Consider the following 13,864-nt stretch of genomic DNA (forward strand, 5'->3'; position numbering starts at 1 on the left):
CCATCAGCTAATATTGGCGGGTATAGTGCTGTACAATTCAGGTCCAGTATTTCGTGAACACCCGCAGCGTGATTTTGGGGAGCTGAGGTGGAGGGAGATATTTGATGAGCGGGAAGAGGGTGCCTGTGGTACATTAACATAAGCCACAAAGTCACTGCTCAAGACATTACCAGGCTTCTTTATGGGCACTAAAAACCTAGCATTGCACAAAAATATATTGTATTACTATTCTCACTCTTGTGACATCTCTGACTCTCTGGTTTGCAGCAGCCACTTCTTGAGTGTGTTGTTGCTTTCGGCCAATGACAAAAATAGAAAAATACTACAGATTTCCAAAAATCCACCCTCAATATTTGCAACACATAGCCCGCCTCCACATTTCTTTTAACCAATGCACAAATAGTAAAAAATCTAATATTTTATTTAATGCTGAGTTTGCCAAACGTTTTATTGGGTGGGCTCAGCCCACCCACGCCCGTGCCTACATCCGGCTACACTCACCAAAAACCTAAATCTGGAAGTAAAGCTTTTATTTCCATTTCTGATTTGGAATTGTTTTTGGTCATCTACCTTCTCAGACAGTGCTTCCTCCAGTGTGGCGAGAGCAGTATCTGTGTTGCTGGAGTCTGTCTGGAGAGATTTCACCCTGTCCTTCAGATTACCCAGCTGTTTATCTTTATCCCTCAGCTGCTCCTGAAGATTCTCAATCTAAGAGAGAAAGAAGAGAAAACAGTGTGGATTTATCGTGTCTAGTTGTTTAGCTAGATTTTGATGTAGTTATTCACAAAATCTAGATAAACGTACAGGGGTTAACATAAAATCTTGAGAGTGAATTGTCTTTTTTTTAATTTTTATCCTTTCTCTTATCTAAGTTTAATGTGCAGACCCTATAAGTAAGTTATTTGTAGGTTGATTGCTCTAGCGTCACAGAAATTCTCCTTTAAACAACACATTTAAACTGAAAAGGAGTTTAAATGTGAGGTAATTCAAACGCAGCTGCAAAGGTGAGTCACTTTAGAGTAAATTGGATGCTAAACAGCAGTGTCACCTGTAAAAGAGGACTGCTAATTTCCAATGTGATATTAAAGTTTTAAAAGCAATATGAGGCAAATCACTTAGTTGCAAATATAACAAATAGCCAGTGTCTAAACTGCAGCTACATCAGTCACAAAAACAGCCACAGTTTTTACATTTATAACAGCTGACAATCAAAACAATGACTGCAAATTTCAAATACCAACAAACTGCATTGGCAATGATGAACAATTGTCACAAGAGTTTACTGACAGGGTTTGATGGCTACTTCACATTGCTGTATGTGGAAAGCTTCATTTAAACAGTAACATTATTTTAAAGTCGTCTTTGAAAAGATGGATAATCTGGTGGTGTAAGAGCCACAAAACCTAGACACCAAAAAAACAGATGAAAAAGTAAAGCCCCGGTTACAATGGGCTTCGAGCGTGCAAAATTATTTCGGACATCGCAACGGACCAGAATATGATGTCTCGCACGAGGGCTTCTGGTTTTTATAAATAATAAAAATCACAAATAACAAATAATATTATATTCAAAATGTAAGAATATACCATCTACTCACTTTCCAGAAAGAATAAGAACACGCAGCTTTGAAATATGTATACATTAAATTGAGACAAGAGGCCAGTGCGGGATATTTCGATCTCCTATTGGTCACACGTCTTCTCGCCATCTAGATTTGCATGTCAGAGTTCACCAAACTTTTCCGGTCTCCTGCATTCAGAAGCGTTTGAATGGGAGTAAATGGCATGTGAAGTGTAGTGTGATCGCCCCTTAATACAGTCGGATGGTTTATCTTTCACCTTGTTTTACACCAAGAAAGCCTAAGGGTGTTTCAGCCCACAATGTCCATTGCTGACTGTGAAACATGGAGGTTGGCCTCTAATGGTATGGGCAGTCATCTCATGGGAATATTTTTATCTGATGATTGCTCTGTATGGTCAGATAATGGGCTAGATTTTCACTTCCTCCATCCGTAAAAAAACTGGATGCTTTTTCTTCTTCATGAATGATGGAATATCCCGTTACACACTGTTCAAGAACTGCATGACAGGGTTTGAAAAAGAACTGAAGCGGTTTTGAAGGCTAAGAGTAGTTCTACTTCTTATCAGGTCCATCATCATATAATAAAGTATTTCATATTTGATTTTAAAATATCAGCTAAAATAGTTGTGCTACCACACCAGCACACATAGCAAGAGATCAGAGGTTAAATCGAGTTTGAAGCAGATTGTGGCTTTTTTCCAGTTACTGGACAACATGAAAACAGTGGATGAAGCCAGTAAAGCATGTGGTTATAGAAGAAGAGAGAGAAAAATAAGAGGAAAAAATGAAATAGCTGTTGAAAGAAGACTACTGAGATGGAATGAAAGACATCAACATACTGCCTACAAAGGCAGCTACCTTCTAAGCTAACCATGCTAACCGAAATGAAACTTCATATGCAACTTATTTGAAATGCCCTATGTAGGCAGGCCTAGCGGTTACCATTGCTGAATCATGGCGGTCTGTACCGCACGTTGACACGGTTACGGTTTTGTTTGGTTAGCTAACTGTGCAGAGAAATCTATGGGTGGAAGGGTTTGCAATGGTACCGAACCGTGTTCAAGTCGAACTGCTGCTAGAACTCCAGTTACTCATCATGCTCAGAACCGTTTGGCCTGATGATGGAAAATTGGCAGCTGTTAACAGTCATTAATGCACACTACACAAATAATTTTCTCACCTTTACTGTAAGCGCTCTACCTCTAGACTGACCTTTTGACCTGGCGTCTAACCTTTAACTTCTCTATGATTTACCTTCTTCTGAAGGACGTTGATCTTGCGTTCTTTAACTTCTAGCATGTCTTTTATATCTCTGATCTCTCCTGCGAGTGTTCCTTTCTCCTCCGTTAGGTCTTGTAGTTGCTTCGTCTTCTTATTAAGGAACGACTCCTTCTCCTCCAGACGCAGTCTAAGAGCGTCCACCTGACCAAACACAGTTGAGAACAATCATTTTAAAACTCTAATTAATCAATTTGTTTGTGGCATCACTGAGAAATGTTCACGAACATGTGCAATTTTTCATATTAAAATGTTTTAGTAAAACAGTATGAAAAACATGTCTTATTTTTATATAGAATTTTACTGTGTTTTAGCTTGCATCAATGTTCATTTGGTTGAAATGATGGTTGCTTTGGAAAAAAAAATATATATATATATATATATTAGATAGATTATGTTACCTCTGTTTGTAGAATGGCAGCACGTTGCTCTTTGGCAGTGAGGGACTCTTTAAGCACTTCAATATGCTGTTTGCAGTCTGAATTCTGGTTGTTTAGAGTTTCCAGCTTTGTTTGCAGAGCCAATAGCTCAGACTCTTTTTTCGAGAGCTCCTGCTTTAACTGGTCGATCTAAAATGTATCATGAAAGACAAGAGAGATGGAGTGTTTTCTGTTATTTGGATGTATTTTTATTGATTTTGATAGTGTTATTCAAATTGCCAATGGCAATAACACCTTAAATCTGAAGCTTGTAATTTTTGTGATGTTAAAATACTTTCTCATATTCCATCTTAATATGTAGAGACAAAAATACTGTAAGTAAGCCATTTATAGGTTGATTTCCCACTAAAAGTGTAAAACTATGGCTCTATGAAAACATTACATGAGCATCCCAACAAGCCCGCACAAGCACACTGGCTCAACCAATGGCGTGATTCTGGGGTGGGACTATCTGTTTAACCAATCAATGGAAAAAAGGTTCATGTTTATTTGAAAATATGAATTACTTTTGCATTTCTGTTTGGTGATTGTAGTCGCGCAGAAATTACACACTTCAGTTTTAAAATAGTCTAAAGTCCACTGAAGTCCATTTTAGTAACTAGAAGGAATTTGCAAGTTTTAGTGCATACAATGTTACAAACCGCACAGTTTTATACTCTATACAATAAAACATGTTAAATTAAAACCAGTATGGGAGTATGCTACATCTGTACTCTCCTCGCATAAAATATAGATTTTAGAACGCAATCCCTATTTAATATACATTAGCCATTTCTATTATTGATGAAATATGTTCTATAAATATCACAGCAACACCCCCCCCCCCCCAGCTGACTTACAAGCATGTTACAGGAAAGACATCCCACATGCATATGGAAATACCATACGCATACGCACAAAAATCTACCTGCACTAACTAATGAGAGTACAAATTACTTGAGCCAAATAGATGACAGATAATGTAAACTTTTCTATCAAGAAGCAAGCCATGAAAGTGTTAAAGATGTTGTCTTGGAGCAAATCAGACAAACCGTAACACAGAGGGGCAGATTCACTAAAAATGAATTGCGCCCGTTAAAAGTGCTGTTTTTTTGCACGCGCTAACTGCACTCGTTTAGCACCCAATTCACTAAAGGAATTATGCAGATCAGGCAACCAATCTGCAAGTGTAATTCTGATCTTACGGTCCGACTCTGAGCAGACCACTGTATTTGACCCACCCTGCCGGGACTGAACAGCATCACTTTGATCCAGACACCTGGATCATATCTTAAACATGCAGAACTTGTGCTTCTGGATATATGCCAGGTTATAACGCTCTTCAACATCATTTGATGATTATTTGATTAATTACTGCTGAAATGATCTCTTTTAAATAAAATTAATTTTACAGCCTACTTTCATGTGGCGGTAATGCGCTATGTAAATTGAGTAGGGCAAATTGTACAGAGTTTTGTGAATGAAGCGCAATCTTTAATGAGCCTAATTTACATAGAAAGGAGGTGTGTTTGCACGGAAAGAAATAGCAATGACTTAATTTAAATAATGAAGATAGCGCAATTTCTGCGCTGACTGCGCCCGCTAAACTTGATTGCGTGTAGTTAGTGAATAAGACGCAGGTATTTGCGCTGAAATAACACGTGCAAAGTGGCGCAACTGTTAGTGAATCTGCCCCACAATATTATTAAAGATCAGCTCAAAGAACAAAGACACAATCCCAATTCAAAAACTATCATTTTTATATAGTATGTGAGATTAGGACTGGTTTGTCTCGAATTACAGTCCATTGATAACAGTGTCAGAGGTGCCCCAATGGCATACAATTTTTGCTGTGTTTTCGATGTATGCATCTGTGTATGCACTTTGGTCTAATATTGCCCACAACTCCAAGTGGCAGTGGTTTGTGATGTTTCTAGACACAATACTGGCAACATATGTAAAGTAACAGTACAGATAAAGTACAGATACTGCCAATGCTGTAAGTACATTCTGACTAAGTATGCGGATTGAGATTTAGTTTGTGGGGTAAGAAATGATAATAAACTAATACTAGACCAAACAGACTGATGTGTTTTGACAGGAAACATTGTCAGCACAGCCGTGAGAAATTGTTACTCAGATCCTATTTCAATGGTGCTGCTTCTAGCATTACTCAGCAAACCCATCATTACCAATCCATGAGACAGGATGTCCTGTGCTCAGATATACTAAAAATAGTTCACTGTATATGTGAAAGAAAATAATTTCTAGATGATCAAATGACTATTTAACCTAACTATGCACTGACATCGGAGTTTAGGCTGAAACCAATAGCCGATAATTAGTTATTTGATACTGATATAGTAGCCAATATCCGATATGATGGCCGATATTATACATCTATACTGTTTTGCCTGTTTTAATCAAAAAAAATTTCAAACCAAGTGAAATCATATGCTTTAAATGACATCAGGTTTAGTATACCGATATTACCTGCTAACAATATCTGCCTAACAAATAACTTAATACTACCGATAACCGATACCAATAAGGTCACAGACTTTATCAATTACTTGTATACATATGAGAACTTCTGCTTAAAATTTTTAGTTCACCAAAGAGGAACTTTACCTTGGTCTTCATGAACTTGGAGTGATTCTTGTAGACCTCCATCTGTTTGATCTCCTCCTCACGGTCCTCAGTGTTTAGCAATCCATTCGCCTTTAACATCTGAATCTCGTCCTCCAGGTCCCGAATGTTGCGTTCCAGTGACGCGATTTTGGTGTCCTGGATAAACAGTTTAGTGTAAAAATTAGCAATGCTGTATTCCATTATATTAAGCTAGAATAACTTGTGGTGGATTCTAAAGATCGAAGCATGTCAAACTAAATTCCCAACAGATAGGCGCAATCAAATCAAGAGGAAGACAGGGAGATAGGACATGCAAAACTGTAATGTCTTAAAGCAATGCGAGTGAGTAACTGCAGTATGCTGCATAGCCAAAGCTGAATCTGTCTCTCTCATGCTAATGGATCAGCATGTAATCACCATTTGGTAGTACTGAGCACACATCCAGCACGGCAGAGAGACGTTCTGGGAAGGAGAGAGCAGCGTGCGTGCTTCTGCCCAGCCTGTGGACTGCAAGACTGAGAGTTGCAGCGTTGCAGCTTCTTCAGCTTTTTAAATAAATAATACAATGTCTTTGGCATTAGCTTTGGTCCATCTCCCATTCAGACATAAGAGAAGGTTTGCTGTTCTTTCTCGTGTGTGCTCTCTGGTAACCCGCCCTTCCCATTAGCTCTCTCTCTCACTCTCTCTCTCTCTCTTGCTCACTCTTTCTGTCTTTTTGTTTGAACAGACATCAATCGGCACCATTTTCACACAAGGCATCTGAAAATGAACATCCCATTTCTCAAGTATGTACACAGTGAGTCAATTCCCTAGATCTAATCGCATCTAATAATTTTTTTGTAGACGTACTTTTTTTCTTCTTTTTTTTTTTTTTTGTGTGTCATGTTTTAAGCATTAAACTCAATAATTTTTTTTTCATTTATGCCTAAAACAATAAAACACAATTTGTGAATGGGTTAAGAAAAATAAAATTGACTCGAGATATATCCTCTGACAACAAATCCTAATATATTTTAATCAATTTTGCTTGTTTCAAGGGTGTTTAGAGCTTCTCAAGAAAATGTATCTTCTTTTAAGGATGTTTAGATTTTTATAATGTAATACAAGACAAAAATACTGATTAATGAAAATAAATTGCAGCATATGCATATCATTAATATTTTAAGGCTCAGAACAAATAGCTCTCAGAACAGAGCTATTTGTTTCAGCAAATATAAGGATGTAATATTATACCTTGTGGCTGTATGCAGGATAATATCCATCTTCAACGCATAAGCAAACAGCTCATATTTCTCTCTTTCTCTGTCATCCTCTCCCACGCCTGCATTCATGCTCTCTGTGTTGTAAACAACGCCACCTGTTCCCATGGCACCAGAATCAGCATCCCAGCTCAGCCAATGGGGTGAGAGAACACTACCAATGATGCTAAAGTTTATAAGCACTATGGAAACCAGTTCTGAACAGGTGGATTTGAAAAGCATAGAGCAAACAGAAAGCTTTTTTGGTAAGACATCAGTTTAGCTCAAAGGAAAATGTATAAATCCAATGGATGCGGCAAAATTTACAGGTTAGGACCTGTGTTGCACTTTAATGAGAGTCGATTGTGCTTTCGTGTCACATGGAAGCAGAGGTGAACTCTGGGTAAAAATTAGCTCCAATCAGAGGGGACCTGTGTGGTGTGTGCGTGCCGTGCATGAGGTCATGTTTTATTTTTAGAGTCATGTGTAACGCTACTGTTGGCAGGAGTCGCTCTCTGCCTCTTAATGCACAAACCCACTTAATGCTCCATTCTGCCATTAAGCAGCATACTGCAGTGGCTCTGCCATCAAACACTTCTCTTGTCTCCCTGAACCATTTTGTTAATATTCTGTTTGCTATTGTTCTTCCTGAGCAAACACTGCATGGCATACTAGATAGATAGATGGATGGATGGATGGATGGGTGGGTGGGTAGAAAGATATTTAGAAAAAAATATTAAGGCATTATTTGAAGATGTTCAATGACATATGTTCTAACAGAGAAATATTTGACTGATTACAAATGATAATGAAGGTCTGGTAGACCCAATTATCTTACAGCCATTGTTAACCATTACAAAATAAACAGCAAGATTTTATATACTAAAACACAACAATACAATAACAAAATTTCAGATCTGTACATTTGATAATTTAACAAGTCATCAAATATGCCTCTACAAGTGATATAACATGTGAGGTGGTGCAGAAACTCGCATACGTGCAATTTGGACCTGAGTGACACAACCAACTCAGAAAACCACAATCTTTTCAACTTTAAAGTTTGTTTGAGTCATTTATTGCAATAATGAAAACATGGACTGGTACTAGGAAATACAGGTAAAAGTGAAATTCATAATTGTTCTTCAGTTGTCTCCACGGAATGATTATTAGGCTACTGTAGATTTGATACATTAATAGGCTTCTGATTTAATGCTATCAAAATGCAGGTCTGTAAATTAAAATGAGCAAATTCTCATCCCAATTTTGTGTTCAGTTTTAAAGGGCATATTAAGTCAACCAGAAAAGAGCAGTGAATGTTTTTCTCTTTTTCAGTATTGTTGCTTGATTTATATTCCCTACAATTTTATATGTACGAATTGTATGCAATCGTGGTTAATCGTAGGACTGTGGTTAATTATATAATAATTATTGTATTAGTAGATACCATGTGCCATGTTTGTTCCTGGCATATAGTGAGATTTTGTCCAATACTGTATATATAGATGAAATCATGTGTAATAATCCTAAAAGAAATAAAAATTATATAATTCACGAATTACACTGCCTTCGTTTAAGAAGTTTTTTTCTAATGTACAATCATTTATGGCTTTTTTCTCTGCGCATGAATGCAGCAAGCGATGTCGGAAGATGTTATCTGCAATCACTAATCTAGAGTCAGTTTTTTACATTTCACTTATCGTTAATGTGTATATTTGGCTTTGGGAAACTGACCAGCAGTTATGTGCACTTTATCTCGAAGCAGAAATTGAAAGCAACAGGCAGTCGATTAAGTGATATAATTCCGCTATGAAATTCTCTATGTGAGAGCAGAAATCTTTACCAGTCAATTGCTCAATTTTACAATGAAGGCATGAAAGCAGAATGCTGCGCCTGCAAATTAGGACACACTGATCTGCAAGATCATACATGTTTATTAGTTTTGATGTAGGATTTTTGTGTGTGTGTTCGCCGAGATTCAAGGAAATATGCTTTGCCAATATACAATATTATCAAGCTTTAATATATTTAATTGAGGGTGACAATGCTTTTTAAAAAGCATCTTGAGAAACCTGCTTTCTGTTAAACTTGTTGCACTGTGTCTAGCCTTTTTTTAGTGCAAGGATGCGATCGATCTGAGGTCATCGTCAGTGCTTGGCACACATCCAAAATTCAAATGCACAGTTTAAGCATTCGAATGTGCACTTTTTTTCTTAAATTTGACGAATATTCGAGTTTTAATTTGACAGCCCCATGACAGGCACAGACCAAGAGTCCAAAATGAATAAAATCCCAAAAGCAGTTTAGTGTGCAACCAAAGTTCCAATAATAACTAGAAAAACAATGGACTTGGCTCTGTTATAATGCTCTATATGCAAGTAATTACCAAATGAAGCTTTGTATAGCCTATACAGTACTGTGCAAAAGTTCTAGGCACTTCTGAAAAATGTTGCATAGTGAGGATGTCTTCAAAAATAATGCCATAAATAGTTTTCATTTATCAATTTATGTCATACAAAGTCCATTAAACATAAAAAAGCTAAATCAATATTTGGTGTGGCCACCTTTGCCTTTAAAACAGCCCCAATTCTCCTAAGTACACCTGGACACAGTTTTTCTTGGTTGTTTGCAGATAGGATGTTCCAAGCTTCTTGAAGAATTCACCACAGTTCTTCTATCTATTTAGGCTGTCTCAATCGCTTCTATCTCTTTATGTAATCTCAAAGACACAATATTCAGTGGGGGTCTCTGTGGGGGACATGACATCTGTTGCAGGGCTCCCTGTTCATCTATTCTAATCTTTTCTATTTGCAAATGTAATGTTTGGGAATCTAAAATGAATTTTTCCTATTGACACACTAAAGCTGAAGATATAAATAACCATCTTAAGACAAATGTTTTTGTGAAACATCTTAAGTGCCTAAAACTTTTGCACAGTACTGTATATTCACCAGATGAAGAGTTTTGTATATATATATATATTTCACAAGATGAGGTTTATTGATGAGGAGTAATAAAAAAAAAAGTCTATCGGCAACTATCGGAAGAGACTTTTGCAGATAACCAATAGTTGCTTTTTGGAACTATCGGTAAAACCGATATTTTGGTCTACCTCGAATAAATAGATAGATAGATATATAGACAGACAGACAAACAGACAGACAGACAGACAAAGAGACAGACAGATAGCGATACAGAGACAGACAGACAGACTGGCAGACAGAAAGATAGATAGATAGATATACAGACAGACAGACAGACAGACTGGCAGACAGAAAGATAGATAAATACATAGACAGATAAACAGACAAACAGACAGACTGACTGACAAACAGAGAGACAGACTGGCAGACAGACAGAGAGAGAGAGAGAGAGAGAGAGAGATACATAGATATTTACCTTCATCTCTATAATAGTTTGAAGGGCTTTAGTTTTGCCAGGGTCTGGGTGAAGCTGGTTTCTCCGATGAAGCTCCTGGGAGAAATCAAGATTATAATCAACATAATAACAAACACATGAAGCTATCATCCTGTAGTAAAACAAATGTGGACTTGCTTATCTCATTTGCTTTTTTAATTACATGATGTGCCGATTAATTCATCAAATTAAACTAAATTATTCACATTTATTAATGTTTGCTGAGACCCCCCCCCCCCCCACACACACAATTCAATGTATATCATTAAAATAAAATGTGTAGTATAATGTTAAAATAATAAATTACTCTTATGTATTTCAGATTATTGAAATACATTACATTATTGTGGCAGACGAGAAAGCATAGACCCTATTCACTGTGGCAGCATCAGACTTTCCAAAGAGAAAGCAGCAGAGGAAGAGTCAGAGGTAGTAGACAATTTAAGAGTTGCTTACAGAAGAAAGGTCAGCCATATGTGTCAAGGTAGTAGCTATTAGAGCATTAATGGGAAGCTTGATATAACTAACTTGTGAAAAAATTCTGTCAAAATAGAAATCCCGCTAAAATGAAAGCTCTATTCAAGTGGATGTGTGGAAGACAGAAAAATATAACTAGTGTAAATATCTGTTAGATATCCATGTAAACAGGGTCCAAAATTAACACTTGAAACGTGCCAAATGCGCAAGTACATAAAGTTGGCCGGTTACATTATTAGCAACTGTATCACATGCTTTACTTTGAACTGTGAGAACAAAAATCGGACTCTTGCTAAATATAGTGACATGCTCGATTCAAATCAAACTGTCAGTTAAAGGAAACATCTGCCTTGACACGCACTTCTAAAAACATAAACTAAGTAGAAAATATACCCTTAGATGTTTATCTATGATGCCTAAAGGTTTCTTTCTCCAGAACTCCATGAGATAAATATAGAATATTCCTCACATTAGGCCACCAAAAGAGGAACACAATCAAGATATATGTATCTTATTTTTCGGAGAGTTGCAGTTTCACTTTACTGACACAATAAATAATGTGTGTTGTCTGTATTTTTTTTGTTTTGTTTTTTTGGGTGAACTATTCCTTTAATAGGGAATTTATGGATGTCACATGATTAATCGTGTTATTTTGTTTAGCGCGTTATTTTTTTTATATAATTAATCGCTGTAAATGAATGCGCTAAATTGACAGCAGTAGTTTTTAATGTGTCTTTAAAATCCACTTAAAAACACAATCATAACCATTAAACAATCCCTGAATCAAACCCTAAAATCTGAGAGCAATGATACATCCTAGTTCTGAAAGTCATGTTGTGCTATTCTGTAATATCTTTTTTTACTCAGGTATTTTTATAATTTGTTCAAGTATTTTTATGATTTTTCTAATGATTTAAAACATAAATTGTCTCATCTGTTTATGTTAAATACTTTAATTTAATAATTTTATTAATACAAATTCTTAAGATTGAGAATCATTACCATTACCCTAAGAATTAAATCAACATAAACACATAATTTATGCCATATCATGTATCACTAGGACTATAATAGAATATTAAAAACTATATCAGATGTTACAAAATTATAATGCAATACATTTCAATCTGAATATCTGAATTATTTATAATTATTACAATTACTTTGTATTATTTATATATTTATAGGCTTTTCTAAGTATATCTTGAAATGTGATTAATTGTAGTTAATTTAATTAATTAATCGCCAAGTAATGTAATATTTACAAACTGTAATCACTTGACAACCCTACTAATTATTCATTTAGCAGAGGTTTTCATCCAAATTTGGGGTTACATTAGTGATAGTTCATAAGATGTATATTATTTGTAAATATATTTGTCAAAAGTTTTTTAGGTGCTAAATTAAATTAAGTTGGACAGATAGAGTACAGCCCAATACCTCTCTCAGATGGATGTTCTCCTTCTCTTTCTGGTCTAATATGACCTCTAGATGGCCGAGCTGAGCTTCAGCCTCTGCAATACGTCTGGCTCGCTCTTGTTCTTCCTCATCTGATGCTCTCCCTGAAGCTGGGGGCAGCCCTTTACTCTGCAACATCTCCAACAGCTTCTTGATGGACTCGTCTCTGGCTCCCAATGTCTGCTTCTGCGTCTCGATCCTCAGCTCCATTTCTTCCAGAGTCTTCCTCAGGAGAAAGAGCTCCTTGGCCTGCCGGTCATGTTCGGCTTGGAGCCTGCGGAAGTTCTCTTCGGTCAGCTCAATGGTGGTGAAGTGATCGCCGCCGCTGACCCGCGAGCCGCTCTCCTGCTGGAGGAGATGGTTTAGGTCACGCTGTGTCCGCAACTCATCCTGCAGGGCCTGGATGGTTAACTGGAGGTGCTGTGATGGGGAACGAAAGCAGACGTGAAACGAAAGGCTTTAGGATCTTATTGATACATTATCAAAGGGTGATCTCAACCAGACCCATTCAGAACATGTTTTTGGAGATCAGGAAATTAGGTTAGAAGGTCTGGAAAAAAGTGTATGTAGACCCCACTGTGATCTTGTGATGTATAAACGTATTACATCTTTCTAAACCAGGTGCGACATGACAAGTTTCCAGCATCAAATAATTTTACTGTGCAGAAATTGTTTTCAATAGCGAAAAGCAACAAATTCAAAGCCAATCAGAACATTTTTCATGTTTAAAGGAATCATTTAACCAGAAATGAAAATTATGTTATCATTTACTCACCCTCATGTCTTTCCAAACCCCAGAACAGAAAATATTATATTAAAGCTATGCTGGGAGGGAAGATTATTAGTAAAAAACGTATACAATTTTGACTTGAACTGTTCCTTACACAAAGCTACTGTACAGCTTCAGAAGACTTGGAATATAGCCACCAGTCATAGGGACAACTTTTATAGTGCTATTTTGCCATTTTTGGAGCTTGACAGAGTCTGTCTCCATTAACTTTCATTGTATGGAAAAGATCACCCAGGACGTTCTGCATAAATTTCTCATCTTGAGAACAAAGAAAGTCATATGTGTTTGGAATGACATGAATGTGTATAAATAATGGCAGAAACTTAATCTTTAACTAACCTCTACAGAATCACATATTTGTAATGTGTATCTGATATGATTTATCGCTAGTTGCATTGTCTCTTCGTACCTGGTTTGAATATGGTGTTATAACTAAATATGTTCATAGTTACCAATTGGTGACCAACAAGCCATCTGATTGGCACTGATATGTAATCAAATAAAATACATTTTAAGTGAGTGAATATTTACTCTAATTATAGGTCAGATCAAGATGTGAGAAAACAAAAATGGAC

At 36.6% G+C, this 13,864-nt stretch overlaps 1 protein-coding gene across 2 annotated transcripts in view; it reads right to left on the reverse strand.

The window, feature by feature from the left end:
• The window catches only part of LOC127426072 (ERC protein 2-like), a 118,426-nt gene that overhangs the window by 27,819 nt on the left and 76,743 nt on the right, over positions 1 to 13,864 (reverse strand). For both annotated transcript variants that reach the window (XM_051672562.1, XM_051672561.1), the window contains 6 exons: positions 12,482 to 12,919; positions 10,547 to 10,621; positions 5,910 to 6,065; positions 3,261 to 3,428; positions 2,836 to 3,003; positions 571 to 708 (listed from right to left, as the gene is read on the reverse strand). In XM_051672562.1, the coding sequence (XP_051528522.1) occupies positions 571 to 708; positions 2,836 to 3,003; positions 3,261 to 3,428; positions 5,910 to 6,065; positions 10,547 to 10,621; positions 12,482 to 12,919 (1,143 nt within the window). The remainder of the gene's footprint in view (positions 1 to 570; positions 709 to 2,835; positions 3,004 to 3,260; positions 3,429 to 5,909; positions 6,066 to 10,546; positions 10,622 to 12,481; positions 12,920 to 13,864) is intronic.

This window comes from Myxocyprinus asiaticus, chromosome 35 (assembly GCF_019703515.2).
Source record: "Myxocyprinus asiaticus isolate MX2 ecotype Aquarium Trade chromosome 35, UBuf_Myxa_2, whole genome shotgun sequence".
Lineage (NCBI taxonomy): Eukaryota > Metazoa > Chordata > Actinopteri > Cypriniformes > Catostomidae > Myxocyprinus > Myxocyprinus asiaticus.